The sequence below is a fragment of the Oncorhynchus gorbuscha genome, unplaced genomic scaffold, assembly GCF_021184085.1.
Source record: "Oncorhynchus gorbuscha isolate QuinsamMale2020 ecotype Even-year unplaced genomic scaffold, OgorEven_v1.0 Un_scaffold_1718, whole genome shotgun sequence".
NCBI lineage: Eukaryota > Metazoa > Chordata > Actinopteri > Salmoniformes > Salmonidae > Oncorhynchus > Oncorhynchus gorbuscha.
In genome coordinates, this window is record NW_025746414.1 from 10,690 (window position 1) to 38,373 (window position 27,684).

The 27,684-nt window shown below is 44.2% G+C and overlaps 2 protein-coding genes across 3 annotated transcripts; both read right to left on the reverse strand.

Annotated features, from left to right (window-relative positions):
* Nucleotides 1-5,900: 5,900 nt before the first annotated feature.
* Nucleotides 5,901-14,936, reverse strand: LOC124023911 (zinc finger protein 239-like). Of its 2 annotated transcripts, none has more exons than XM_046338076.1 (3): nucleotides 13,902-14,936; nucleotides 6,903-7,296; nucleotides 5,901-6,702 (listed from the first exon to the last, which is right to left on the reverse strand). In XM_046338076.1, exons 2-3 carry the CDS (start codon nucleotides 7,288-7,290, stop codon nucleotides 5,927-5,929), a joined length of 1,164 nt encoding a protein of 387 aa, XP_046194032.1. In that variant the 5' UTR covers nucleotides 7,291-7,296; nucleotides 13,902-14,936; the 3' UTR covers nucleotides 5,901-5,926. The 2 variants fall into 2 exon arrangements, with proteins under 2 accessions (XP_046194032.1, XP_046194031.1); XM_046338075.1 differs by having other exon boundaries at nucleotides 6,903-7,299; nucleotides 13,902-14,933.
* Nucleotides 14,937-16,265: 1,329 nt separating this feature from the next.
* LOC124023917 (zinc finger protein 883-like) lies at nucleotides 16,266-20,427 on the reverse strand. Its single transcript, XM_046338083.1, has 2 exons — nucleotides 20,286-20,427; nucleotides 16,266-17,918 (listed from the first exon to the last, which is right to left on the reverse strand). Exon 2 carries the CDS (start codon nucleotides 17,910-17,912, stop codon nucleotides 16,266-16,268), a length of 1,647 nt encoding a protein of 548 aa, XP_046194039.1. The 5' UTR covers nucleotides 17,913-17,918; nucleotides 20,286-20,427.
* Between the last annotated feature and the right edge of the window lie 7,257 nt (nucleotides 20,428-27,684).

Sequence of the window (27,684 nt, forward strand, 5' to 3'; positions counted from 1 at the left end):
GCTTTGAGTCGTCTTGGGTATGTGTATATCAGCTTTGAGTCATCTTGGGTATGTGTATATCAGCTTTGAGTCGTCTTGGGTATGTGTATATCAGCTTTGAGTCGTCTTGGGTATGTGTATATCAGCTTTGAGTCGTCTTGGGTATGTGTATATCAGCTTTGAGTCGTCTTGGGTATGTGTATATCAGCTTTGAGTCGTCTTGGGTGTGTGTATATCAGCTTTGAGTCGTCTTGGGTATGTGTATATCAGCTTTGAGTCGTCTTGGGTATGTGTATATCAGCTTTGAGTCGTCTTGGGTATGTGTATATCAGCTTTGAGTCATCTTGGGTATGTGTATATCAGCTTTGAGTCGTCTTGGGTATGTGTATATCAGCTTTGAGTCGTCTTGGGTATGTGTATATCAGCTTTGAGTCGTCTTGGGTATGTGTATATCAGCTTTGAGTCGTCTTGGGTATGTGTATATCAGCTTTGAGTCGTCTTGGGTATGTGTATATCAGCTTTGAGTCGTCTTGGGTATGTGTATATCAGCTTTGAGTCGTCTTGGGTATGTGTATATCAGCTTTGAGTCGTCTTGGGTATGTGTATATCAGCTTTGAGTCATCTTGGGTATGTGTATATCAGCTTTGAGTCATCTTGGGTATGTGTATATCAGCTTTGAGTCGTCTTGGGTATGTGTATATCAGCTTTGAGTCGTCTTGGGTATGCCGGGATCAGCTTTGAGTCGTCTTGGGTATGTGTATATCAGCTTTGAGTCGTCTTGGGTGTGTGTATATCAGCTTTGAGTCGTCTTGGGTATGTGTATATCAGCTTTGAGTCGTCTTGGGTATGTGTATATCAGCTTTGAGTCGTCTTGGGTGTGTGTATATCAGCTTTGAGTCGTCTTGGGTATGTGTATATCAGCTTTGAGTCGTCTTGGGTATGTGTATATCAGCTTTGAGTCGTCTTGGGTATGTGTATATCAGCTTTGAGTCGTCTTGGGTGTGTGTATATCAGCTTTGAGTCGTCTTGGGTATGTCTGTATCAGCTTTGAGTCGTCTTGGGTATGTCTGGATCAGCTTTGAGTCGTCTTGGGTATGTCTGGATCAGCTTTGAGTCGTCTTGGGTATGTCTGGATCAGCTTTGAGTCGTCTTGGGTATGTCTGGATCAGCTTTGAGTCGTCTTGGGTATGTCTGGATCAGCTTTGAGTCGTCTTGGGTATGTCTGGATCAGCTTTGCACATCTGGATTTGAGGATTTTCTTGCTTGCATATCTTCTCAAGCTCAGTTAAGTTAGATGGGGCACGACGTGGACAGCAATCTTCAAGTCTTTCCACAGGATTTTAGGCTGGGCTACTCAAGGACTTTTACATTATTTTACATTCTTGTTCTGAAGCCATTCCAGCATTGCTGTATGCTTGGGGTCATGGTCCTGTTGGAACATAAATCTCCACCCCAGCCGAAAGTCACTCTGAAGCAGGTTCTCATCAAGGATGTGGCTCCATTCATTGTCCCTCTATCCTTGCCAATCTTCCAGTCCCTGCTACTGAAAAGCATCCCCGTAGCATGATCCTGCCACCACCATGCATCAAGGTATGGATGGTGTTACACGGGTGATGAGCTATGCCTGGTTTTCTCCAGAAATAACGCTTGCATTCAGGCTGAAGAGTTATATTTTTGTCTCATCAGACCACAGAATATTTTTGATTTATGGCCTGTTGTCATGTAACTTTTTCATTTTTCTCAGGAGTGGCTTCCATCTTCAGGAGTGGCTTCAATCTAGCCATTCTCCCATAAAGCCCAGACGAGTTGAAGTGCTGTAGAGACTGTTGTCCTTCTGTCAGGTTCTCCCATCACAGCAAAGGAATTCTGTAGTTTCTGTTCAGAGTGGTCATTGGGTTCTCGGTCACCTCCCTACCCACATGGAAACTGGAGATATTCTTTTTACCACACTGGTTAGAGGACAACCTGGAGAAGACAGCCAGACACATTTCAATGTGTTGCGTTTTGATTCAAGTGGGTCGCACATCACGATAAGTGTAAACGCTACACTTTTTTGTTCATCACTCCGATCAACATCACCTTGAACTCAAACTAGCACTACTCAAAAGCCACACGGAATCCGAGAAGAACTTTTACATCACTGGTTAGAAGATAATTAGTTGAAGACAGTCATCTACATTCTAGAATGTCGGATGGAGATTCTGGAAGGCTGACAAATAAGTTGCTTCGGTATTTAACTTGTTGATTTTGACATGAGATATCAAAACCGACAAGGGTTGGGAAAGTACAGTGCGGAAAGTATACAGACCTATTGACTTTTCTCACATTTGGGCGGCAGGGTAGCCTAGTGGTTAGAGCGTTGGACTAGTAATCGGAAGGTTGCGAGTTCAAACCCCTGAGCTGACAAGGTACAAATAAGAATTTGTTCTTAACTGACTTGCCTGGTTAAATAAAGGTAAAATTAAAATTAAAAATAATGTTACATCCTTATTCAAAAATTGATTAAATAAAATTAATCTGCAATCTACACACAGTACCCCATAATGAGATAGCAAAAACATGTTTTTAGACATTTTTGTAAACAGAAATACCTTATGTACATAAGTATTCAGACCCTTTGCTTTGAGAATCAGAATTGAGCTCCGGTGTATCCGGTTTCCATTGATCATCCTTGATGTTTCTACAACTTGATTGGAGTCCACCTGTGGTAAATTCAATTGATTGGACATGATTTGGAAAGGCACACACCTGTTGATATAAGGTCCTACAGTTGGCAGTGCATGTCAGAGCAAAGACCAAGCCCTTCTGCAGAGAAGAATGGGAGAAACTCTCCAAATACAGGTGTGCCAAGCTTGTAGCATCACACCCAAGACTCGATGCTGTGATCGCTGCCAAAGGTGCTTCAACAAAAGTACTGAGTAAAGTGTCTGAATACTTATGTAAATGTGATATTTCCATTTTTTTTTAAAGAAAGCAAAAATGTCTAAACAGGTTTTGCTTTGTCATTATGAGGTATTGTGTGTCGATTGATGAGGGGGAAAAAAACAAACAATTTAATCCATTTTAGAATAAGGCTGTAACATAACAAAATGTGGAAAAAGTCCAGGGGTCTGAATACTTTCCGAAGGCACTGTATTTGAGTGATAGTTTATACAGTGTCCCGCATTATTCATGCCATTTGAGTTTGAAATTGACAGCAGCGTTCCCCCAAGCGGACCAGAACCAAAGATATTGATCTGTTTTATGAAGCCATCGATTGTGTCCTCGTGATAACTATACATTTTTACATTAACAGCACCAATCTGAAGTTTTAAAAAATGGTGTAATTAACCATATTTCGATATGATCAAAACGTGAGCTTGCGTAATGTATTCGTAACGTATACCCTCCATTTGATGAGGTCAAAACGTGAGCTTGCGTAATGTATTCGTAACGTATACCCTCCATTTGATGCGGTCAAAACGTGAGCTTGCGTAATGTAGTCGTAACGTATGCCTTCCATTTGATGCGGTCAAAACGTGAGCTTGCGTAATGTCGTCGTAAGGTATGCCTTCCATTTGATGCGGTCAAAACGTGAGCTTGCTTAATGTAGTCGTAACGTATGCCTTCCATTTGGATCAAAACATCAAGGAAGACGGCGAAATATAAAATCATCTAATATGTACAAATAAATCAACATTTCAATGTAGGATGATAGTATTATGTTACCCACTATACATAAAACTTCTATCTCACGAGTTTAACCGTTTGCAGAGTTTAAAAAAATAATTGCTTGTGTGCACAATTTAACCGGGCGCTCTAGACAGCTCCCATACGGACTGTGCAGCCCGTCTTTCCCAAATAGGAGATACAAAACTATTGTGTGTCTACGTCGATGATGTTTCGTGTAGCTAATCTTACTTTAGGTTAAAAAAAATATAAAAAAATGCATTTTTAGTTGTTCTCAGAAGAATAAATTGGAAAAAAGAATGCCATAGTTCATTGGAGCTTCGTATTTATTCTCATTAAAAACAGAAATACATTGGCATGTATTAACTACAAGCACATATGCGTTCAATTTTAATTACATTGAATTACAACATAAATTCTACTTATAACATTGAATTCCAATATGAAAATTCTACCTATAACATTGGCTAAACATTCTACATTATAACATTTTAATTGATGGTCTCTCAGCCATCTTATGAAAGCACTAACAGTAGGTGGTAATGTAAATATAACCCCACAGAGTGTGAACCCCTCAACATGCTGTCAAACCAACACGCCTTACTCTTCTCTATTTTTACAAATGATTTGCCATTTGTCTTACAAGAAGCTAAAATGAAGATGTATGCTGATGACTGCAGACTCCACACATCAGCACCTACAGCCAGGGAGCTCACAGAGACTCTTAGCAAAATGACTTACAGAATAAACTGGACTTAAATACATCAAAGCATATTGTATTTGGTTCCAATCATTCTCTTAGACCTAAACATCACCTGGGGTTGTGCATGTGAAGATGGGGTGTGAATATCATGGTCTCGTCATATTGACTAAGTTGTTGTTTAGATGAGGTGTAGTTATCATGGTCTCGTCATATTGACTAAGTTGTTGTTTAGATGAGGTGTAGTTATCATGGTCTCGTCATATTGACTAAGTTGTTGTTTAGATGAGGTGTAGTTATCATGGTCAACTGTTAAACTAGGTTGTTGACTAGGTTGTTATGAAGATGGGGATGGATATTGTCTGTTATAAAAATATGTTCTGTGTTTCTGACACAAAGATCAACTGTACTAGTTGTCGAGACTCTGGTCTTGTCCCATCTTGATGACTGTCTGGTAATATGGTCAGGTGCAGAAAAGAAAGACCTAGCAAAGCCGTCTCAAAACAAAACAGCACATCTTGCCATTTAACTACACACATATAACTAACATCAACAACATGGATGATAGTCTTTATGGTTGAGGGTTGAAGAGAAATGGACAATGTCTTGTCTTAAGAAATATTTGTGTGTTAAATCCCAAACCACTTGTATATTGTGTTTGTTTACACTTCAGAACAGACAAAGGGCCTTCAGAACGTATTCAGACCCCTTTGATTTATTCCCACATTCTGTTATGTTACAGCCTTATTCTAAAATGGATTCAATTGTTTTCCATCATGAATCTACACACAATACCCCGTAATGACATCACAATACCCCACAATGACAACACAATACCCCACAATGACAACACAATACCCCGTAATGACAAAAACAAAATATATATTATTTTTTCTCCAAAATTGTTGCAAATTAAAAATAAAAATAAATAAAAAACTGACATCACATTTACATAAGTATTCAGACCCTTTAATCAGTACTTTGTTGAAGCACCTTTGGCAGTGATTACAGCCTTGGGTTTTCTTGGGTATGACGCTAACCTGTATTTGGAGAATTTCCCACATTCTTATCTGCAGATCCTCTCGTGCTCTGTCAGGTTTGATGGGGTGCGTCGCTGCACAGCAATTTTCAGGTCTCGCCAGGGATGTTGATTGGGTTCAAGTCCGGTCTCTGGCTGGGCCACTCAAGGACATTCAGAGACTTGTCCCGAAGCCACTTCTTGGTGGAGTGCTGCAGAGATGGTTGTCCTTCTAGAAGGTTCTCCCATCTCCACAAAGAAACTGTGGAGCTCTGTCAGAGTGACCACTGCGTTCTTGGTCACCGCCCTGACCAAGGTCCTTCTCCCCCGGGGTCTGAATACTTTCCCGAATAGACTGCAGATACCCCACCAGACACACCACTGAGTTTCATCACGGTACCAAAACCGTGAAAAATGGGGATCCAAAATCCTGTAGCTAATGGGGATCCTAATAAACAAAAACCTCACAGCAGACCACACATCTGTAATGTCTCTCTCCAGTGTGTGTTCGCTGATGCATCTTCAACTGTGTGCAACCCAGGCGAGATGATTGAATCCCCTCATTGATCAAAGCTTCTGTAAGATTTCTCTCCCGCGTGTGTTCTCTTGTGCCTTGTCAGTTGTACCGTTTGACGGAAACTCTTTCCACATAGAGCACAAACAAAAGGTTTCTCTCCTGTGTGAATTCTCTGGTGTATAGTCAGTGTTCCTAAGGTAGTGAAACTCTTCCCACATTGATCACAGACATATGGTTTCTCTCCTGTATGCGTCCGTCTGTGTTCAGTCAGGGAACCAGCTTCGGCAAAACTCTTCTCACATTGATCACAGTTATATGGTTTCTCTCCCGTGTGTGTTCGCTTGTGTATAGTCAGTTGTCCTGACTGACGAAAACTCTTTTCACATACAGCGCAGACATATGGTTTCTCTCCTGTGTGTATTCTCTGGTGTATAGTCAGTGCTCCTAAGGTAGTGAAACCCTTCCCACATTGATCACAGACATAAGATTTCCTTCCTGTGTGTGTTCGCTTGTGTTCAGTCCTGGTATCAGCTCGAGCAAAACTCTTCCCACATTGATCACAGCGATAAGATTTCTCTCCAGTGTGTGTTAGCTTGTGTTTCGTCAGTTGCCCTGGCTGACGAAAACTCTTCCCACATTGATCACAGCCATATGGTTTCTCTCCTGTGTGTATTCTCTGGTGTCTTTTTAGGTCTCCTAAATGTGGGAAACTTTTCTCACATACATCACAGCTGTAAGGTCGCTGGATCACTTTCAACCCTGGAGCCTTCCCAGATGATAAGGCTCTCCCACTGAGCGAGCGACCATTAGGGTTGTCCCCTGTGAAACAAAGACGTGAAGTTAAGGTTCCTCACATGCACCAAAGTACTTAATGACCTAGTGTTGAAGTATGTTCCCCATCCAACACAGATGAGCTGCTATACAACACTAAATAGTTACATTTAGCAAATATGGGTCAATTAATAAATATTGACCAATCAATGAACTGTTACAAAATCAGATTGTAGTCTAATACACACCATTGTTCCTACTTGATGACATCGAATCTGAATCTCCATCATTGTCCTCCACGTTCCATTCTTCGTCGCAGTTTGTAGCTCCATCATCATCATCATCATCATCAGACTGGCTGGGACTCATGGGCGCCACGCTAGATTCTTCCTGTATTTTTCTGATGTCATCTTTCAGTCGGAGTAACCAAGATATTCCCTGCTCCTCCGATTTGACTGAATCTGCATTTTCCCACATTTCCTCCATGATTTTACGTCGCAACGAGCGATGGTTCTTTCCTTTAACTTGGGAGCCATCTATTCCACAGCGTTCACACAGGTGTCGTAAATTATCCTCCGTTAGAGGGTGTAAACTCTGTTCGATTTCTTCCAGCAATGTTTCCTTCTCTCCACTCATGTTGTCCTGCTGGTGGGAACAACAACAATGCAGTCAATGGCAAGACAGCAGGAAGTCCATACACTTTAGATGACCTGTAGAAGAAGAAGAGAGCAGGAAGTCCATACACTTTAGATGACCTGTAGAAGAAGAAGAGAGCAGGAAGTCCATACACTTTAGATGACCTGTAGAAGAAGAAGAGAGCAGGAAGTCCATACACTTTAGATGACCTGTAGAAGAAGAAGAGAGCAGGAAGTCCATACACTTTAGATGACTTGTAGTAGAAGAAGAGAGCAGGAAGTCCATACACTTTAGATGACCTGTAGAAGAAGAAGAGAGCAGGAAGTCCATACACTATAGATGACCTGTAGAAGACAGCAGGAAGTCCATACACTATAGATGACCTGTAGAAGACAGCAGGAAGTCCATACACTTTAGATGACCTGTAGTAGACAGCAGGAAGTCCATACACTATAGATGACCTGTAGAAGACAGCAGGAAGTCCATACACTTTAGATGACCTGTAGAAGACAGCAGGAAGTCCATACACTTTAGATGACCCGTAGTAGACAGCAGGAAGTCCATACACTATAGATGACCTGTAGAAGACAGCAGGAAGTCCATACACTTTAGATGACCTGTAGAAGACAGCAGGAAGTCCATACACTTTAGATGACCTGTAGAAGACAGCAGGAAGTCCAGTTGATAAATGGCTACTACAGGTCATCCATCAACAGGTGTGGAAATATTCCCAAGTTCGTTGTGGTCGGGTTTTTTTAGAAGACAATTGTCCCATTTTCATTGATTTCGATGTGAGTGATTAATATGCTCGCTATTTAGTACAGTAGAACAAACTAATCCATTTCAGTCTGGAGTGACAGCTTGGTAAATATTGGTGCGTGAGCAGTTTGTAAAAGGTAGTATTTTAGCAAAATACAAGTGTGGCGTGTGTGTGTGTGTGTGTGTGTGTGTGTGTGTGTGTGTGTGTGTGTGTGTGTGTGGAGGAATTTGTATGTCTTGGTCTTCAACCAAATCACAAATTATTTCAGCATATTGATGAATTTGGACATTTAAAACCTCTGATTAATGATTAATTAACGAGACATTAATACAGGTAACGAGTGGAGGACAGAGAAGCCTCTTAAAGAAGAAGCTACAGGTTTGTGAGAGCCAGAAATCTTGCTTGTTTGTAGGTGACCAAATACTTATTTTCCACCATAATTTGCAAATAAATTCATTAAAAATCCTACAATGTGATTTTTCTGGATTTTTTTCTCATTTTGTCTGTCATAGTTGAAATGTACCTATGATGAAAATTACAGGCCTCTCATCTTTTTAAGTGGGCGAACTTGCACAATTGGTGGCTGACTAAATACTTTTTTGCCCCACTGTATGTGTTATTTCATAGTTTTGATGACTTCACTATTATTCTATAATGTAGAAAATAGTCCAAATAAAGAAAAACCCTGGAATGGGTAGGTGTGTCCAAACATTAGACTGATCCTGTATGTAGATTGATTTTCTTCTTTTCTTTAAAACAACAAAACACAGACAATACCAATGGCCGCACACATCAGAGGGTGTTCTGGTCAGAGGGTATTCGTGCCCCCACTTGCCCAGAGACATCGACAAGGCCCCGCCCAGGCCCAAAGGGATTTTTCAAGGGCGGGACTTGGTACGCCCAGGCGGGCATGGAAGTGAGCGCACCCATAACTACCAGGACCAGCAGACACACCACTCACCGCATGAATCTACCAGGACCAGCAGACACAGCATGAATCTACCAGGACCAGCAGACACGCAGCATGAATCTACCAGGACCAGCAGACACAGCATGAATCTACCAGGACCAGCAGACACAGCATGAATCTACCAGGACCAGCAGACACAGCATGAATCTACCAGGACCAGCAGACACAGCATGAATCTACCAGGACCAGCAGACACAGCATGAATCTACCAGGACCAGCAGACACACAGCATGAATCTACCAGGACCAACACACACCTCATGAATCTACCAGGACCAGCAGACACACAGCATGAAACAAAAACACAAAACATATATAGCTAAATGTAAAACATACAATAATCACATTCCTACCCTCACCCTGATTGGAGGACCTCAAACTTTTATACTGTACATTGGCGTATATAATTTTTCCAACACGCATCAATTCCACCCTTCAGACAGCATCAGGTCAACCTCAATCTTTCCCAGTAAATCATCATTCTACCATTTCTTCTCACAATTACATCCCTCCCATTCCCCCATGGTGTCTCACTAGGGACTTGAACCCCGCCGTCTGCAATATTTCTGACCACGTCCCCAAAAATAAACATTTAACCCAAAGAGCACAATGAGCACAATGAGCACAATTTCCTGTTGACTGACCATGGTCCTTCAAGTCACCCAGCAATATAGTGTGCAGGTCCGACCACACCCCGATATTAATCCTGAACCTGACTCCAGAAATTGGACAGTAGGGCTGGGCGATATCACATTTATTTGATTAATTTGAATGTATGTTTTTGCAAAAAAAATCCAAATGCCTGTATTGCAGAATACATTTTTTGTTGTATTTTGTTTGTTTTTTATTGCGGGTTTATGTCCACTTGCTCGCATGTTGTCTTTTTGGTCTCCTTTGCTCCTTCTGTGCTGTGTGCACTTTCCCCATTTTACATCAGATATCTGTATATGACGACGAAATGCTCATGTCTCCTCCCTAACAACAGGAGTTGTCGTCCCAAAGTGAAGGCAGGTGACAAGTTTAGGTTCAAACTAAAATTTTGGCGAGAGTGAAACCTCTCTCTCTCTCTCTCTCTGCCTCTTTTCTCCCAAGTCCCTACCACTCACAACAAAGATGAGAGATCACTTCTTCGTCACTGACAAGCAGTTTCAACCCGCTATTTGCATTTGAGGTTTGGTCTAACACTGTCTTATGGACCCTGAAACACATGGAGACATTATTTAACTGTAATAGAGAAGTTAACCTCTCTAACCAATCCCTGTCTATGTTTCAACTCCTCACATTTCAAACAGAGCACACACACACACACACCAGACACAAGCAGAGCAGACACCACTCAAACAGATGCTAAATGAATGCTCATTTTGTGGCGAGCGCATTACAGTACCACGTACCACTAGCAGCATTTTAGTCAAATAAAGACTGTTATACTGGCTGTTTAGTCTGTGTTTTATAAAATGTGCAATAAGCATTATAAACAATTATATAAGGAACTGGCTAATCGTTCTCATTCTGAGAAATAAGGTACTTGATGTCAACATGTGAACGAAGTGGACAGGTTGGCCAGGCCACTTGATGTCAACATGTGAACATTGTGGACAGGCTAGCCAGGCCACTTGATTTCAACATGTGAACATTGTGGACAGGCTAGCCAGGCCACTTGATTTCAACATGTGAACATTGTGGACAGGCTAGCCAGGCCACTTGATTTCAACATGTGAACATTGTGGACAGGCTAGCCAGGCCACTTGATTTCAACATGTGAACATTGTGGACAGGCTAGCCAGGCCACTAGCCTGCTGTTCAAACAGCTGGAGGCGGACAGAAATGTGTGTTTTTTTTTATAACAATTCAACTGTTCTGCCTTCTTAACTAGCAAATAGATTCTAAACTTGAAATATAAAATATGAGCTGGCTACTCACTAGCACGTGGGCTTGTGCTGGAGAGATTGTTTATGAGACCAGGCACGCGGGCTTGTGCTGGAGAGATTGTTTATGAGACCAGGCACGCGGGCTTGTGCTGGAGAGATTGTTTATGAGACCAGGGTTAAATGTCCTATAATGACTGCTACATTGTTAGTGAATGTGCATCATGCATGGTTCTGGTTAAAGCTGGAACTAAAAGGGCATTTGTACAGACAGACCTGAAAGCCAGATCAGTGACAGCATTAAAATAAAAAGCATGTACAACTATTTTTGATTGAATTATTAGTGGGGTCTTATGGTTGTGGAAGGCAAATAATCAGCCTTGGTATAATTTCACAAGCTCTGAATCCATTAGATTATTGCTGCCCGTTTTTAAAAACGAAGTGTATTTTACCTTGAAAATTGTACAACAAAGTTTATTTAGAGAAAAACATATTTTTTAAATATCAAGATATATCGTGAATCGCCAATAAATTTGAACATAAACAGAGACATGCTATTGAGCCATACTGCCCAGCCCTAAAGGACAGTACCAGAGAGACATGCTATTGAGCCATACTGCCCAGCCCTAAAGGACAGTACCAGAGAGACATGCTATTGAGCCATATCACCCAGCCCTACAGGACAGTACCAGAGAGACATGCTATTGAGCCATATCACCCAGCCCTACAGGACAGTACCAGAGAGACATGCTATTGAGCCATACTGCCCAGCCCTACAGGACAGTACCAGAGAGACATGCTATTGAGCCATACTGCCCAGCCCTAAAGGACAGTACCAGAGAGACATGCTATTGAGCCATACTGCCCAGCCCTAAAGGACAGTACCAGAGAGACATGCTATTGAGCCATACTGCCCAGCCCTAAAGGACAGTACCAGAGAGACATGTTATTGAGCCATACTGCCCAGCCCTAAAGGACAGTACCAGAGAGACATGCTATTGAGCCATATCACCCAGCCCTACAGGACAGTACCAGAGAGACATGCTATTGAGCCATACTGCCCAGCCCTAAAGGACAGTACCAGAGAGACATGTTATTGAGCCATACTGCCCAGCCCTAAAGGACAGTACCAGAGAGACATGCTATTGAGCCATATCACCCAGCCCTACAGGACAGTACCAGAGAGACATGCTATTGAGCCATATCACCCAGCCCTACAGGACAGTACCAGAGAGACATGCTATTGAGCCATATCACCCAGCCCTACAGGACAGTACCAGAGAGACATGCTATTGAGCCATATCACCCAGCCCTACAGGACAGTACCAGAGAGACATTCTATTGAGCCATACTGCCCAGACCTACAGGACAGTACCAGAGAGACATACTATTGAGCCATACTGCCCAGCCCTACAGGACAGTACCAGAGAGACATGCTATTGAGCCATACTGCCCAGCCCTACAGGACAGTACCAGAGACATGCTATTGAGCCATACTGCCCAGCCCTAAAGGACAGTACCAGAGAGACATGCTATTGAGCCATATCACCCAGCCCTACAGGACAGTACCAGAGAGACATGCTATTGAGCCATATCACCCAGCCCTACAGGACAGTACCAGAGAGACATGCTATTGAGCCATACTGCCCAGCCCTAAAGGACAGTACCAGAGAGACATGCTATTGAGCCATACTGCCCAGCCCTAAAGGACAGTACCAGAGAGACATGCTATTGAGCCATATCACCCAGCCCTACAGGACAGTACCAGAGAGACATGCTATTGAGCCATACTGCCCAGCCCTACAGGACAGTACCAGAGAGACATGCTATTGAGCCATACTGCCCAGCCCTAAAGGACAGTACCAGAGAGACATGCTATTGAGCCATACTGCCCAGCCCTAAAGGACAGTACCAGAGAGACATGCTATTGATTCTGCACCGGTCTGTCTGTTCAATACCCAATATATACTGAGCATTATTTTATATAATAGCTTAAATTTAAAAATACAAATTGATGCATCTGTTGTTTTGTATAACAGCTCAAACCCGTTGCCATGGTACTGGGACATCGAAGATCCGTTTTATGTCGCTTCGTTGTCAACCCTCTTGACTGTAAGCGAAACTGATACATTTTACGATTTATAAGGAGTCATTTTAAGTCATTGATGATTCTTAATTGTTGGCAGACAAACTAATTCATTATTTTCGCAAAATATTTAGCTGGTCGGTGTTTCTCCAGGGTGCTGTTGGAGAGATGCACCGCTATGGCGTTCCATCAACTTCCGGTCAAAAAATAATCTGCATAAATCATGTAGCCCACGGTAGGCTACATCATCTATGACAATGTCGTGAAACAGACACTTTTTACATCATACAAGCACACTTCTCCGATCAGATAGACTAAACAAAATTAAGGCCATAAAAAAAGCTATTCGATGTGAATGACATGTTAACAAATATTACATCCTAAAAAATAAAATAAAAATCAGGCTACCCACACTTGCTGTCCAGGAGTTTCACCCTGCGGGCTAAATCATGATAATCAGTGATTACAAGTTTATATTCCTTAATGGTTTTTGACTAACTGATCATAGCAACAACAACAAAAATACAATACTTCAGCATTTCCTGCTGTGCAAATACATTGACTCATTGCAAATAGGCTCACTGATCAAGTTGGGTAGCTGATATTCAGAGCTTAAACAGCCAAAATGATTAGTCACAGGAATCAAGACTAATAACACAATGCAAATGTCTGTTTTTACAACCGGTACCACGCAGACACTGGCTACACTATTCTAGTTGTGTAGGGCGGATGTTTTGTTGTTGTCTCGTTTCGGGCGGAAGAACGGCCAGGACCGGGCCTGCACTGCCGTGTTTGTTCACGAACCACTAAACTGGAATTATTGACGATATCGTCATATCTAGACTGTCAACATTAGTCGTTCTTAAATGCACAAAAATAGTATTCCACCTACAGCTGTTGTTGAACATAAGCTAGCTATTTAACTCACCAAATCCCTTGTAGTAAAGACAGCTAGCTAGCAAGCTAACGTAGCTAGCAAGTCCCTGTCCTCCCTTTTTTCCCACGTGGAAAATGAAGTAGCTAGCCAGCTTTATCTCATCAGTTTTGGCTAAGGATCCTTTAGGACTTTCAAACAAAGTTGTCCTGTGGCTGTTGCATTTCGGAGATTAAAAATAGGATATATTTATAGCTGGCTCCAAGCACGAACGTTTCAGCTACTATCTTGCAAGGTAGCAACTTCCGCTTTGACTGGCATTGTTGTTCTTCTTCTACGGTATTTTTGCGGTCCGCAAACAAGTGTTGGGTGCATGCCGCCGCCACCTCCTGTACAAGTGGTAAACAATAGAAGAAGGAAAACAACTCAATTGTTGGAAATAAACATTAAAAACCTATCCTACTCCGTCTGTCAAGGTCCAACTCAAGTCACATCCTGACTACGGCTCAGTGGCCTGTGAGGACAGAACATTCTGAGAAAGGATTTCTTGCAAGGCCTCGGCTGTAAACTCAGTCACAAAAGAGCGTCCTGTATGCACTAAACAATTACTAAAATATTCTCTGATTTCTTCTTTGTTACGTGCTGCGTAGTTTATGACGAGGCACTAAATGCAACAAAGACCAACTTTTTTTTCACGTGCAATATATCCGGATTCCTTGGTTGCCGAGAAACATTCACTGGCGCAAGGCTCTATTACCATGGCGTCTCCAATTTGTAAGTCGCTCTGGATAAGAGCGTCTGCTAAATGACTTAAATGTAATGTATGAAATTCAACGCCACTCGCCCCTTCCACTCTTCTCACCGCCTCCAGATAGGAGACACACTGGACATCCCTCACTCTTGCCACCTCTGTCTCCTTCCCCCTAACTGGACAATCCGGGAAATGAAGGCGCATGTTCGCCACTTACAGTTGCAGCATAACCTCAGTTGGCACACGATATTATTCCGGTCTGCATACACTTGACACGTGACCAATTATTTTTTGCATTTATGACACTAGAAGGGTTTGTGCACAAAATCTCTTAGACGATATTTCACTAATCTCAACTTTACATGAGAAGGGGAGAGACTTTTCATCGAAGAACAGTAGTATGGACGATGTGAATTTCCTTACTCCATCCACCATACCCGTCAGTTGAAATGCACCAATCACTTCACCGACTTCCTCGGCAGGGTAGCCTAGTGGTTAGAGCTTTGGACTAGTAACCGGAAAGGTTGCAAAAACGAATCTCCGAGCTGACAAGGTAAAAATCTGTCGTTCTGCCCCTGAACAAGGCAGTTAACCCACTGTTCCTAGGCAGTCATTGAAAATAAGAATTTGTTCTTAACTGACTTGCCTGGTTAAATAAAAATATATAATCTGCATACGCCACCCTAGAGATAACCCTCCTTGACCGGCGCCCTGCTTTGGAAATCTGTGAACATTACATTCCAATGTCTTTTTGAGGCGCAAAGCTCCTTCTGCCCCAGTGGACACATCCAAAACATATACATATATCTATCTCTCTCAACGGGGTGATTCACATAGGAAATGTACAAGTATAAAATGCATTAATAATATTAGGTGTGGTACCAAGACTGAACGTAACTCAATGATTTTAATGAACCAATGTTTCTGTACACAGTGAATTTGGAGGGGGGGGGGGTGTTAATATTTAAACAATTAAAACCAAATTCAGAATCTGTAGAACTGGATTCAAGCACAGATGTGGGAAAAGAGGTCACTGGAATGCAGGACGCTGTGACGGCGTCGTTGGCTCACATTCAACAAGTCTGATCCAACCAAGTGGATGTATTCGTCCAATCCGTTGTGTGATTTATGTGATGTAAAAGGCCCACAAAGTGGTTTCGAAATATTTGTCTGTTTCCTCTGCATGACACATTTTTGAAGTTGTCCCTTTCCCTGTTGAGAAGAAGTAACTGCTAAACGCTAACATCCTGCTCTTATGAGCTTGTAGCATCAACGATCTGTGTTTGTCAAAGTCCTTTTGTTACCATAAAGCAGTTGATTTGGTGATGATGACATGAACATGTGTTAGGGGGTTGACATCCATACAAGCATTATACTCTGATTCTTACCTCAACATATAGTGAGGGGACCATGAGGAGATTCGGGATCTTTCCCCCCATGGCATCTTTCTCCCACCTGTGTCCATGGCATTTCTATTGTTTTGGTTGAGTTCCATTGACCTCTTTACCGCACACACACACACACACACACACACACACACACACACACACACACACACACACACACACACACACACACACACACACACACACACACATAGAATAGATAGGTGTCATAATGCCTAGTGCTAGAGGAGTCCAGCAGCGGAACTTTGGACTTTTCTGAGTTTATGGAAGGTTCTGGAACTGATCCTGGTGAGAGAAATGGATCTGGAACTTGGTGCTGTTCAGATTTATTTGAGGGTTCTGGAACTGATCCTGGGGAGGCCGATGGATCTGGAACTTTGTGCTGTTCAGATGTATTTGAGGGTTCTGGAACTGATCCTGGGGAGGCCGATGGATCTGGAACTTTGTGCTGTTCAGATGTATTTGAGGGTTCTGGAACTGATCCTGGGGAGGCAGATCTTTACACACTTCACCTGTTGCGTGTGATTTCTGGTGCACTTTCAATGTTCCTGTTCTAGCAAAGCTCTTTCCACATTCTCCACAGATGTACGGCTTCTCTCCTGTGTGTGTTCGCATGTGATCTTTCAGGTGTTGCGAATGAGCGAATTTCTTCTCACACTGATCGCAGATATGAGGTTTCTCTCCAGTGTGCATTCGCAGGTGTGCTTTGAGTTGTTGCGAATGAGCGAATCTCTTCTCACACTGATCACAGACAAACGGCTTCTCTCCAGTGTGTGTTCTCATGTGGGATTTCAGGTGTTGTGGTTGAGTGAATTTCCTCTCACACTGATCACAGCTAAATGGCTTCTCTCCTGTGTGCGTTCGCAGGTGTTCTTTCAGGTGTTGCGAATGACCAAATTTCTTCCCACATTGATCACAGCCGTAAGGTTTCTCTCCAGTGTGCATTCTCTGGTGAACTTTCAACCTGCCTGATTCACGGAAGCTCTTCCCACACCGGTCACAGCAGTACGGTTTCTCTCCTGTATGAGTCAGCTTATGTTTAATCAGGGTTCCTGACAGAGCAAAACTTTTCCCACATAGATCACAGCTGTAAGGCTTCTCTCCTGTGTGTGTCCTCCGATGGTTAGCCAGGGTATGTGATTCAAAGAAACTCTTCCCACAATCCGCGCAGCTGTAAGGCTTCTCTCCAGCATGTTGTTTTCGCTTGTGCTTTGCCAGGGATCCCGGATTGACAAAGCTCTGTCCACACTGATCACAGACATACGGTTTCTCTCCTGTGTGCGAACGACGGTGGCTGGCCAGTAGGCCTGACTGAGAAAAGCTCTTCCCACACTTCTCACAGCTGTAGGGTTTCTCTCCAGTGTGTGTTCGCTGGTGTCGGTTCAGATTGAAGGCTACGTTAAAAGTCTTCCCACATACATCACAGCTATGCGGTTTCTCTCCGGTGTGTGTTCTCAGATGAGTTGCCAGGCTTCCTGACTGTGTGAATGTCTTCCCACACTGACTACAACAGTAAGGCTTCTCTCCAGTGTGTGTTCGCTGAGTCACTTCCGACTGTCGAGGCTTCCCAGCTTCACGGCAGTCTGCAGCGTCCCCATCACCATCAGACTGGCTGGGACTCGAGGACACGCTGCTTGATGCACTGGAGCTCACGGTTACATGTCTACCATCCTCCTGTATACCTCTGATGTCCTCTTTCAGTCGGAGTAACCAAGACTTTGAATCCTCATTTTCCCAGATTTCCTCCATGATTTGACGCCGCAGCGTGCGTTCACTGTTTTCTTTACCTTTGAACCGATCCTCAGAGCCTATTCCACAACGAACGCACAGGTAACATAAGTTGTCCTTGGTTAGAGTGTATAAACTCTGTTCCAGTCCATCCAACAGCTTGTCCCTCTTTAGACTCATGTTGTCCTGCTGATGGGAACAACAACAATGCAGTCAATGGCAAGACAGCAGGAAGTCCATACACTTTAGATGACCTGTAGAAGAAGAAGAGAGCAGGAAGTCCATACACTTTAGATGACCTGTAGTAGAAGAAGAGAGCAGGAAGTCCATACACTTTAGATGACCTGTAGTAGAAGAAGAGAGCAGGAAATCCATACACTTTAGATGACCTGTAGTAGAAGAAGAGAGCAGGAAGTCCATACACTTTTGATGACCTGTAGTAGAAGAAGACAGCAGGAAGTCCATACACTTTAGATGACCTGTAGTAGAAGAAGACAGCAGGAAGTCCATACACTTTAGATGACCTGTAGTAGAAGACAGCAGGAAGTCCATACACTTTAGATGACCTGTAGTAGAAGACAGCAGGAAGTCCAAACACTTTAGATGACCTGTAGTAGAAGGATAGTGTCAAAATATATATACATCCAATACTTTGATGTTTACTGATCACATGTTACCGATTGAATATTTCCATGGCATTTCAACCTTTGATGTGAAACCGACATGCTGTTGTAATATCAATGAATGCTTTATGTATATTGTAGGTTTATATAACGTTTATATTTAGAGGCTATTATTCTCAACACTTTACCCCGTAAACGGGTTGAAAATGGCAGATTAGGTCACTGATAAGGGAATTACATTGGAACACAGTGGCTGTACAGTAACATTCTACACATGATGTCAGAGCTCAGAGCTGTATGAGATTCAACTGATAGATGCTCAAATTAGGTCACTGATAAGGGGACTACATTGGAACACAGTGGCTGTACAGTAACATTCTACACATGATGTCAGAGCTCAGAGCTGTATGAGAGTCAACTGATAGATGCTCTTAAAACGTGAGCACCACACACACACACACAACAAGATCTCACCCCCATCCCTCCTGCTAATTGGGACTTCTGTGCATTGTGTCGTCTGAGTAAGAGAGGACTCTATGTGTTCTGAGTTAAGGATTAGAATAAATTCCGCTCTGATGTCATTCATATAAGCATCTTGGAGATGCAGGGTGGAGATGGAGATGCAGGGTGGAGATGGAGATGCAGGGTGGAGATGGAGATGCAGGGTGGAGATGGAGATGCAGGGTGGAGATGGAGATGCAGGGTGGAGATGGAGATGCAGGGTGGAGATGGAGATGCAGGGTGGAGATGGAGATGCAGGGTGGAGATGGAGATGCAGGGTGGAGATGGAGATGCAGGGTGGAGATGGAGATGCAGGGTGGAGATGGAGATGCAGGGTGGAGATGGAGATGCAGGGTGGAGATGGAGATGCAGGGTGGAGATGGAGATGCAGGGTGGAGATGGAGATGCAGGGTGGAGATGGAGATGCAGGGTGGAGATGGAGATGCAGGGTGGAGATGGAGATGCAGGGTGGAGATGGAGATGCAGGGTGGAGATGGAGATGCAGGGTGGAGATGGAGATGCAGGGTGGAGATGGAGATGCAGGGTGGAGATGGAGATGCAGGGTGGAGATGGAGATGCAGGGCTGGGTTCCAAACCCCCCAAAAATCTACAAGTGCTTGCTTCAGTTCATCAATGGCAAAGCTAGGAGAGTTTTTTTTTTAAATAATTAAACACCTTAAAGATGATGGCTCTTTCACTGTGTCAAAGTGCAATGAGATGACTTAGTATCAGAGCACACATTGAAGAGGTGTGTGGCCACTTGGAGACACCAGTTAGTCCTCTTACTGAAACCCTTGTCATTTCGGGGGTCTTAGTTGCACCTACCCAAGCCCTTGATCCTGACTCTGTTGCATTACACATAAGAGTAATTGGATGAAGGCATCTTCTGTACAGGGAGTTTTGTTAATAGCCCCGATGCTTGGTCTGAACATTAACACACAACACGTGCGGTAAGGTTTGGAAGCATAAGGACCTTATCTTTCATATCAGAGAGAACTCTTTTTTACAAAAAAAAAAAAAGGTTAAATTGATCCATCCTAATTATGTTTCTGAATGTCTCCAGTGTATTTTAGGATGTTATAAAGAGAGGACCATAGATGTTATTTATATAATACTATCTACTGTATTCTGTGAAGCTATGTTGTAATCATATATTCTAATATTTAAAAAGTTGTTTGTGGAGGGAACCATTTTAAGGGAACGCATCTCATTTCGTGACGTAATTCATCAAATCGTCTCTAGAACATTACTATATCATACATGTATAATAATAATTTTAAAAAACGTTAACCTTGATTGAATAAGACACAAATAAACCTTCCACTATTCTATAAAGACCCGTCCAGTAAAGTCACATAAATTAACCGCACATATTCTTTGAGTTGGCCTATTTAGCTTACAGTTAGCTAACGATAGCATGCTAACTCACCAGCGGTAAAAGGACAAATCCAAAGTTTCCACGGGATGACCGTTACTTTCGTTGACGTTGAGATTGAATTGTCGTTGCTCTGAGGTCAGTTTTGTCGATGTACTTTTTAGATTTTTAGATCGAGTGTATAAAGTATGCCAAGCACAGAATATTTGGTGAAGAATCGCCAGAGTAGGCCGGAATCGAAATGACTTCCGCTTTCCTATGGCCACTTCTTCTTCTATGATATAATGGCGGTCCGCAAACCAACGTTAAAGGTGCATTCCGCCACCTACTGTGCTGGAGTGGGTGGTCAATCACGGTTTACTACATCTCTAAATCTCTAAATCCTCCTACCTAACTCATTATTTCTGAGAAAATAAAAAAAGAGCCTACTAACTTCTAACAGACCCTCTCCCATCCTCAAAATACCTTCCAACCTCAATGACCCTATACTTCAATCTGTCCCTCTCTTAAAACACACTTACAACAATATAACAACACCTAATCCATCGTTTCATCGGCCATACACTCGAGACACAAGCCATTCACATGCTTGCCAAACAGATGTAATGACGAGTTCAATGTACAATGTCCAAAGCGCAATTGAGCAAAAACCACGTCTTCCTTTGCATCTTGGTCCACTACCTTTCTGTAGAGGGCATATAAACACCGGCCCTTGGGGCTCAGAGTCCCATCTCTTCTGCCACACATCTATCAGAATGGCTCTGATCTTACATTTGGCCTCATCTCTACCCAGTGGAACATTAATATCAATGACATCTCATTTCAAAACTCTTTTGGCTAACTGGTCTACAATGTAATTTCCTTCCACACCCCGGGGGCGGCAGGGTAGCCTAGTGGTTAGAGCGTTGGACTAATAATTGGAAGGTGGCAAGTTCAAACCACTGAGCTGACAAGGTACAAATCTGTCGTTCTGCCCCTGAACAGGCAGTTAACCCACTGTTCCTAGGCCGTCATTGAAAATAAGAATTTGTTCTTAACTGACTTGCCTATTAAAATACAGTTGCAGTATGCAGTTTTAAGAAAAACTGTGTTAAGTAAAAAAAATAGTTAAGTAAAAAATAAGAAATAAAAGTAAAAAATAATGAAAGAGCATTAGCACCTGTATGTGAGCTTTCCCATAAACTACTAGTCGCCACACCCTGTCATAATAATAATATAATAATACTAGTCGCCACACCCTATCATAAACTACTAGTCGTCACACCCTGTTATGCAGGTGAATGAGGACCCAAAAGCGACTTGGCGAAAACAGAGTCTTTAATCCAGTTTAAGGAAATAGCAATACTCCTAGACAAATCGGAGCGGTAAATAAAGCATAAAAACAATTTCACTCGTAATCACGAGAACTGACTGGAGACTCGATAATCAACTGCAGGTTGCCTCGGGAAGGCACTTGACCGTAGCAGACTCAGACACCTGCTCACCACGCAGCATCTGAGGGAAACACGACACGACAGGGCGATACAAAGACACAGCACGGTGAACAATATACAAGGATCCGATAGGACAGGAACGGAAAACAAGGGGAGAAATAGGGACTCTAATCAGGGGAAAAGATAGGGAACAGGTGTGGGAAGACTAAATGATTGATTAGGGGAATAGGAACAGCTGGGAGCAGGAACGGAACGATAGAGAGAAGAGAGAGAGGGAGGGAGAGAGAAAAAGGGGAACGAACCTAAAAAGACCAGCAGGGGGAAAACGAACAGAAGGAAAAGCAAAATGACAAGACAATATAAGACAAAACATGACAGTACTCACCGAGCGCCTCCTGGCGCACTCGAGGAGGAATCCTGGCGGCAACGGAGGAAATCATCAATCAGTGAACGGTCCAGCACGTCCCGAGACGGAACCCAACTCCTCTCCTCAGGACCGTAACCCTCCCAATCCACTAAGTATTGGTGACCCCGCCCCCGAGAACGCATGTCCATGATCCTACGTACCTTGTAAATAGGTGCGCTCTCGACAAGGACGGGAGGGGGAGGGAAGACGAACGGGGTGCGAAGAAAGGGCTTGACACAGGAGACATGGAAGACAGGATGGACGCGACGAAGATGTCGCGGAAGAAGCAGTCGCACGGCGACAGGATTGACGACCTGGGAGACACGGAACGGACCAATGAACCGCGGAGTCAACTTACGAGAAGCTGTCGTAAGAGGAAGGTTGCGAGTGGAAAGCCACACTCTCTGGCCGCAACAATACCTTGGACTCTTAATCCTACGTTTATTGGCGGCTCACAGTCTGTGCCCTGTAACGGCAAAGTGCAGACCTCACCCTCCTCCAGGTGCGCTCACAACGTTGGACAAACGCTTGAGCGGAGGGAACGCTGGACTCGGCAAGCTGGGATGAGAACAGAGGAGGCTGGTAACCCAGACTACTCTGAAACGGAGATAACCCGGTAGCAGACGAAGGAAGCGAGTTGTGAGCGTATTCTGCCCAGGGGAGCTGTTCTGCCCAAGACGCAGGGTTTCTGAAAGAAAGGCTGCGTAGTATGCGACCAATCGTCTGATTGGCCCTCTCTGCTTGACCGTTAGACTGGGGACGAAACCCGGAAGAGAGACTGACGGACGCACCAATCAAACGACAGAACTCCCTCCAAAACTGTGACGTGAATTGCGGACCTCTGTCTGAAACGGCGTCTAACGGGAGGCCATGAATTCTGAACACATTCTCGATGATGATTTGTGCCGTCTCCTTAGCGGAAGGAAGTTTAGCGAGAGGAATGAAATGTGCCGCCTTAGAGAACCTATCGACAACCGTAAGAATCACAGTCTTCCCCGCAGACAAAGGCAGACCGGTAATGAAGTCTAGGGCGATGTGAGACCATGGTCGAGAAGGAATGGGGAGCGGTCTGAGACGACCGGCAGGAGGAGAGTTACCTGACTTAGTCTGCGCGCAGTCCGAACAAGCAGCCACGAAACGGCGCGTGTCACGCTCCTGAGTCGGCCACCAAAAGCGCTGGCGAATAGAAGCAAGAGTGCCTCGAACACCGGGATGACCAGCTAACTTGGCAGAGTGAGCCCACTGAAGAACAGCCAGACGAGTGGAAACAGGAACGAAAAGAAGGTTACTAGGACAAGCGCGCGGCGACGCAGTGTGCGTGAGTGCTTGCTTAACCTGTCTTTCAATTCCCCAGACTGTCAACCCGACAACACGCCCATAAGGAAGAATCCCCTCGGGATCAGTAGAAGCCACAGAAGAACTAAAAATACGGGATAAGGCATCAGGCTTGGTGTTCTTGCTACCCGGACGGTAAGAAATCACAAACTCGAAACGAGCTAAAAATAACGCCCAACGAGCTTGACGAGCATTAAGTCGTTTGGCAGAACGGATGTACTCAAGGTTCTTATGGTCTGTCCAAACGACAAAAGGAACGGTCGCCCCCTCCAACCACTGTCGCCATTCGCCTAGGGCTAAGCGGATGGCGAGCAGTTCGCGGTTACCCACATCATAGTTGCGTTCAGATGGCGACAGGCGATGAGAAAAATAAGCGCAAGGATGAACCTTATCGTCAGACTGGAAGCGCTGGGATAGAATGGCTCCCACGCCTACCTCTGAAGCGTCAACCTCGACAATGAATTGTCTAGTGACGTCAGGAGTAACGAGGATAGGAGCGGATGTAAAACGTTCTTTTAGAAGATCAAAAGCTCCCTGGGTGGAACCGGACCACTTAAAACACGTCTTGACAGAAGTAAGAGCTGTGAGAGGGGCAGCAACTTGACCGAAATTACGAATGAAACGCCGATAGAAATTAGCGAAACCTAGAAAGCGCTGCAACTCGACACGTGACCTTGGAACGGGCCACTCACTGACAGCTTGGACCTTAGCGGAATCCATCTGAATGCCTTCAGTGGAAATAACGAAACCGAGAAAAGTAACGGAGGAGACATGAAAAGAGCACTTCTCTGCCTTCACGTAGAGACAATTCTCTAAAAGGCACTGGAGAACACGTCGAACGTGCTGAACATGAATCTCGAGTGACGGTGAAAAAATCAGGATATCGTCAAGGTAGACAAAAACAAAGATGTTCAGCATGTCTCTCAGAACATCATTAACTAATGCCTGAAAAACAGCTGGCGCATTGGCGAGACCAAACGGCAGAACCCGGTACTCAAAATGCCCTAACGGAGTGTTAAACGCCGTTTTCCACTCGTCCCCCTCTCTGATGCGCACGAGATGGTAAGCGTTACGAAGGTCCAACTTAGTAAAGCACCTGGCTCCTGCAGAATCTCGAAGGCTGATGACATAAGGGGAAGCGGATAACGATTCTTAACCGTTATGTCATTCAGCCCTCGATAATCCACGCAGGGGCGCAGAGTACCGTCCTTTTTCTTAACAAAAAAAAAACCCCGCCCCGGCCGGAGAGGAAGAAGGCACTATGGTACCGGCGTCAAGAGACACAGACAAATAATCCTCGAGAGCCTTACGTTCGGGAGCCGACAGAGAGTATAGTCTACCCCGAGGAGGAGTGCTCCCCGGAAGGAGATCAATACTACAATCATACGACCGGTGAGGGGGAAGGGAGTTGGCTCGGGACCGACTGAAGACCGTGCGCAGATCATGATATTCCTCCGGCACTCCTGTCAAATCGCCAGGTTCCTCCTGAGAAGTGGGGACAGAAGAAATGGGAGGGATGGCAGACATTAAACACTTCACATGACAAGAAACATTCCAGGATAGGATAGGAATTACTAGACCAATTAATAGAAGGATTATGACATACTAGCCAGGGATGACCCAAAACAACAGGTGTAAAAGGTGAACGAAAAATCAAAAAAGAAATAGTCTCACTGTGGTTACCAGATACTGTGAGGGTTAAAGGTAGTGTCTCAAATCTGATACTGAGAAGATGACTACCATCTAAGGCGAACATGGGCGTAGGCTTGTCTAACTGTCTGAAAGGAATGTCATGTTTCCGAGCCCATGCTTCGTCCATGAAACAACCCTCAGCCCCAGAGTCTATCAAGGCACTGCATGTAGCACCCGAACCGGTCCAGCGTAGATGGACCGACATAGTAGTACAGGATCTAGATGAAGAGACCTGAGTAGTAGCGCTCACCAGTAGCCCTCCGCTTACTGATGAGCTCTGGCTTTTAATGGACATGAATTGACAAAATGTCCATCAAATCCGCAATAGAGGCACAGGCGGTTGGTGATCCTCCGTTCCCTCTCCTTAGTCGAGATGCGAATACCTCCCAGCTGCATGGGCTCAGTCTCTGAGCCAGAGGAGGGAGATGGTTGCGATGCGGAGCAGGGAAACACCGTTGACGCGAGCTCTCTTCCACGAGCTTGGTGACGAAGATCTACCCGTCGTTCTATGCGGATGGCGAGAGCAATCAAAGAGTCCACACTGGAAGGAACCTCCTGGGAGAGAATCTCATCTTTAACCACTGCGTGGAGTCCCTCCAGAAAATGAGCGAGCAGCGCCGGCTCGTTCCAGTCACTAGAGGCAGCAAGAGTGCGAAACTCTATAGAGTAATCCGTTATGGATCGATCACCTTGGCATAGGGAAGCCAGGGCCCTAGAAGCCTCCCTACCAAAAACTGAACGGTCAAAAACCCGAATCATCTCCTCTTTAAAGTTCTGGTAATTGTTAGAACAATCAGCCCTTGCCTCCCAGATAGCTGTGGCCCACTCTCGAGCCCGGCCAGTAAGGAGTGAAATGACGTAAGCAACCCGAGCTCTCTCTCTAGAGTATGTGTTGGGTTGAGAGAGAACACAATATCACACTGGGTGAGAAAGGAGCGGCACTCCTTGGGCTGCCCGGAGTAGCAAGGTGGGTTATTAACCCTAGGTTCCGGAGGCTCGGCAGACCAGGAAGTAACAGGTGGCACGAGACGAAGACTCTGGAACTGTCCAGAGAGGTCGGAAACCTGAGCGGCCAGGTTCTCCATGGCATGACGAGCAGCAGACAATTCCTGCTCGTGTCTGCCGAGCATGGCTCCTTGAACTCGACGGCAGTGTTACGAGCGTCTGTAGTCGCTGGGTCCATTCTTTGGTCGGATCCTTCTGTTATGCAGGTGAATGAGGACCCAAAAGCGACTTGGCGAAAACAGAGTCTTTAATCCAGTTTAAGGAAATAGCAATACTCCTAGACAAATCGGAGCGGTAAATAAAGCATAAAAACAATTTCACTCGTAATCACGAGAACTGACTGGAGACTCGATAATCAACTGCAGGTTGCCTCGGGAAGGCACTTGACCGTAGCAGACTCAGACACCTGCTCACCACGCAGCATCTGAGGGAAACACGACACGACAGGGCGATACAAAGACACAGCACGGTGAACAATATACAAGGATCCGACAGGACAGGAACGGAAAACAAGGGGAGAAATAGGGACTCTAATCAGGGGAAAAGATAGGGAACAGGTGTGGGAAGACTAAATGATTGATTAGGGGAATAGGAACAGCTGGGAGCAGGAACGGAACGATAGAGAGAAGAGAGAGAGGGAGGGAGAGAGAAATTGGGAACGAACCTAAAAAGACCAGCAGGGGGAAAACGAACAGAAGGAAAAGCAAAATGACAAGACAATATAAGACAAAACATGACACACCCTATCATAAACTACTAGTCGCCACACCCTATCATAAACTACTAGTGGCCACACCCTATCATAAACTACTAGTCGCCCTATCATAAACTACTAGTCGCCACACCCTATCATAAACTACTAGTCTCCACACCCTATCATAAACTACTAGTCGCCACACCCTATCATAAACCACTAGTCGCCACACCCTATCATACACTACTAGTCACCCTATCATAAACTACTAGTCGCCACACCCTATCATACACTACTAGTCACCCTATCATAAACTACTAGTCGCCACACCCTATCATAAACTACTAGTCGCCACACCCTATCATAAACCACTAGTCGCCACACCCTATCATAAACTACTAGTCTCCACACCCTATCATAAACTACTAGTCTCCACACCCTATCATAAACTACTAGTCTCCACACCCTATCATAAACTACTAGTCTCCACACCCTATCATAAACTACTAGTCACCCTATCATAAACTACTAGTCGCCACACCCTATCATAAACTACTAGTCGCCACACCCTATCATAAACTACTAGTCGCCACACCCTATCATAAACTACTAGTCGCCACACCCTATCATAAACTACTAGTCACCCTATCATAAACTACTAGTCACCCTATCATAAACTACTAGTCTCCACACCCTATCATAAACTACTAGTCACCCTATCATAAACTACTAGTCACCCTATCATAAACTACTAGTCGCCACACCCTATCATAAACTACTAGTCGCCACACCCTATCATAAACTACTAGTGGCCACACCCTATCATAAACTACTAGTCGACATATCATAAACTACTAGTCGCCCTATCATAAACTACTAGTCGCCACA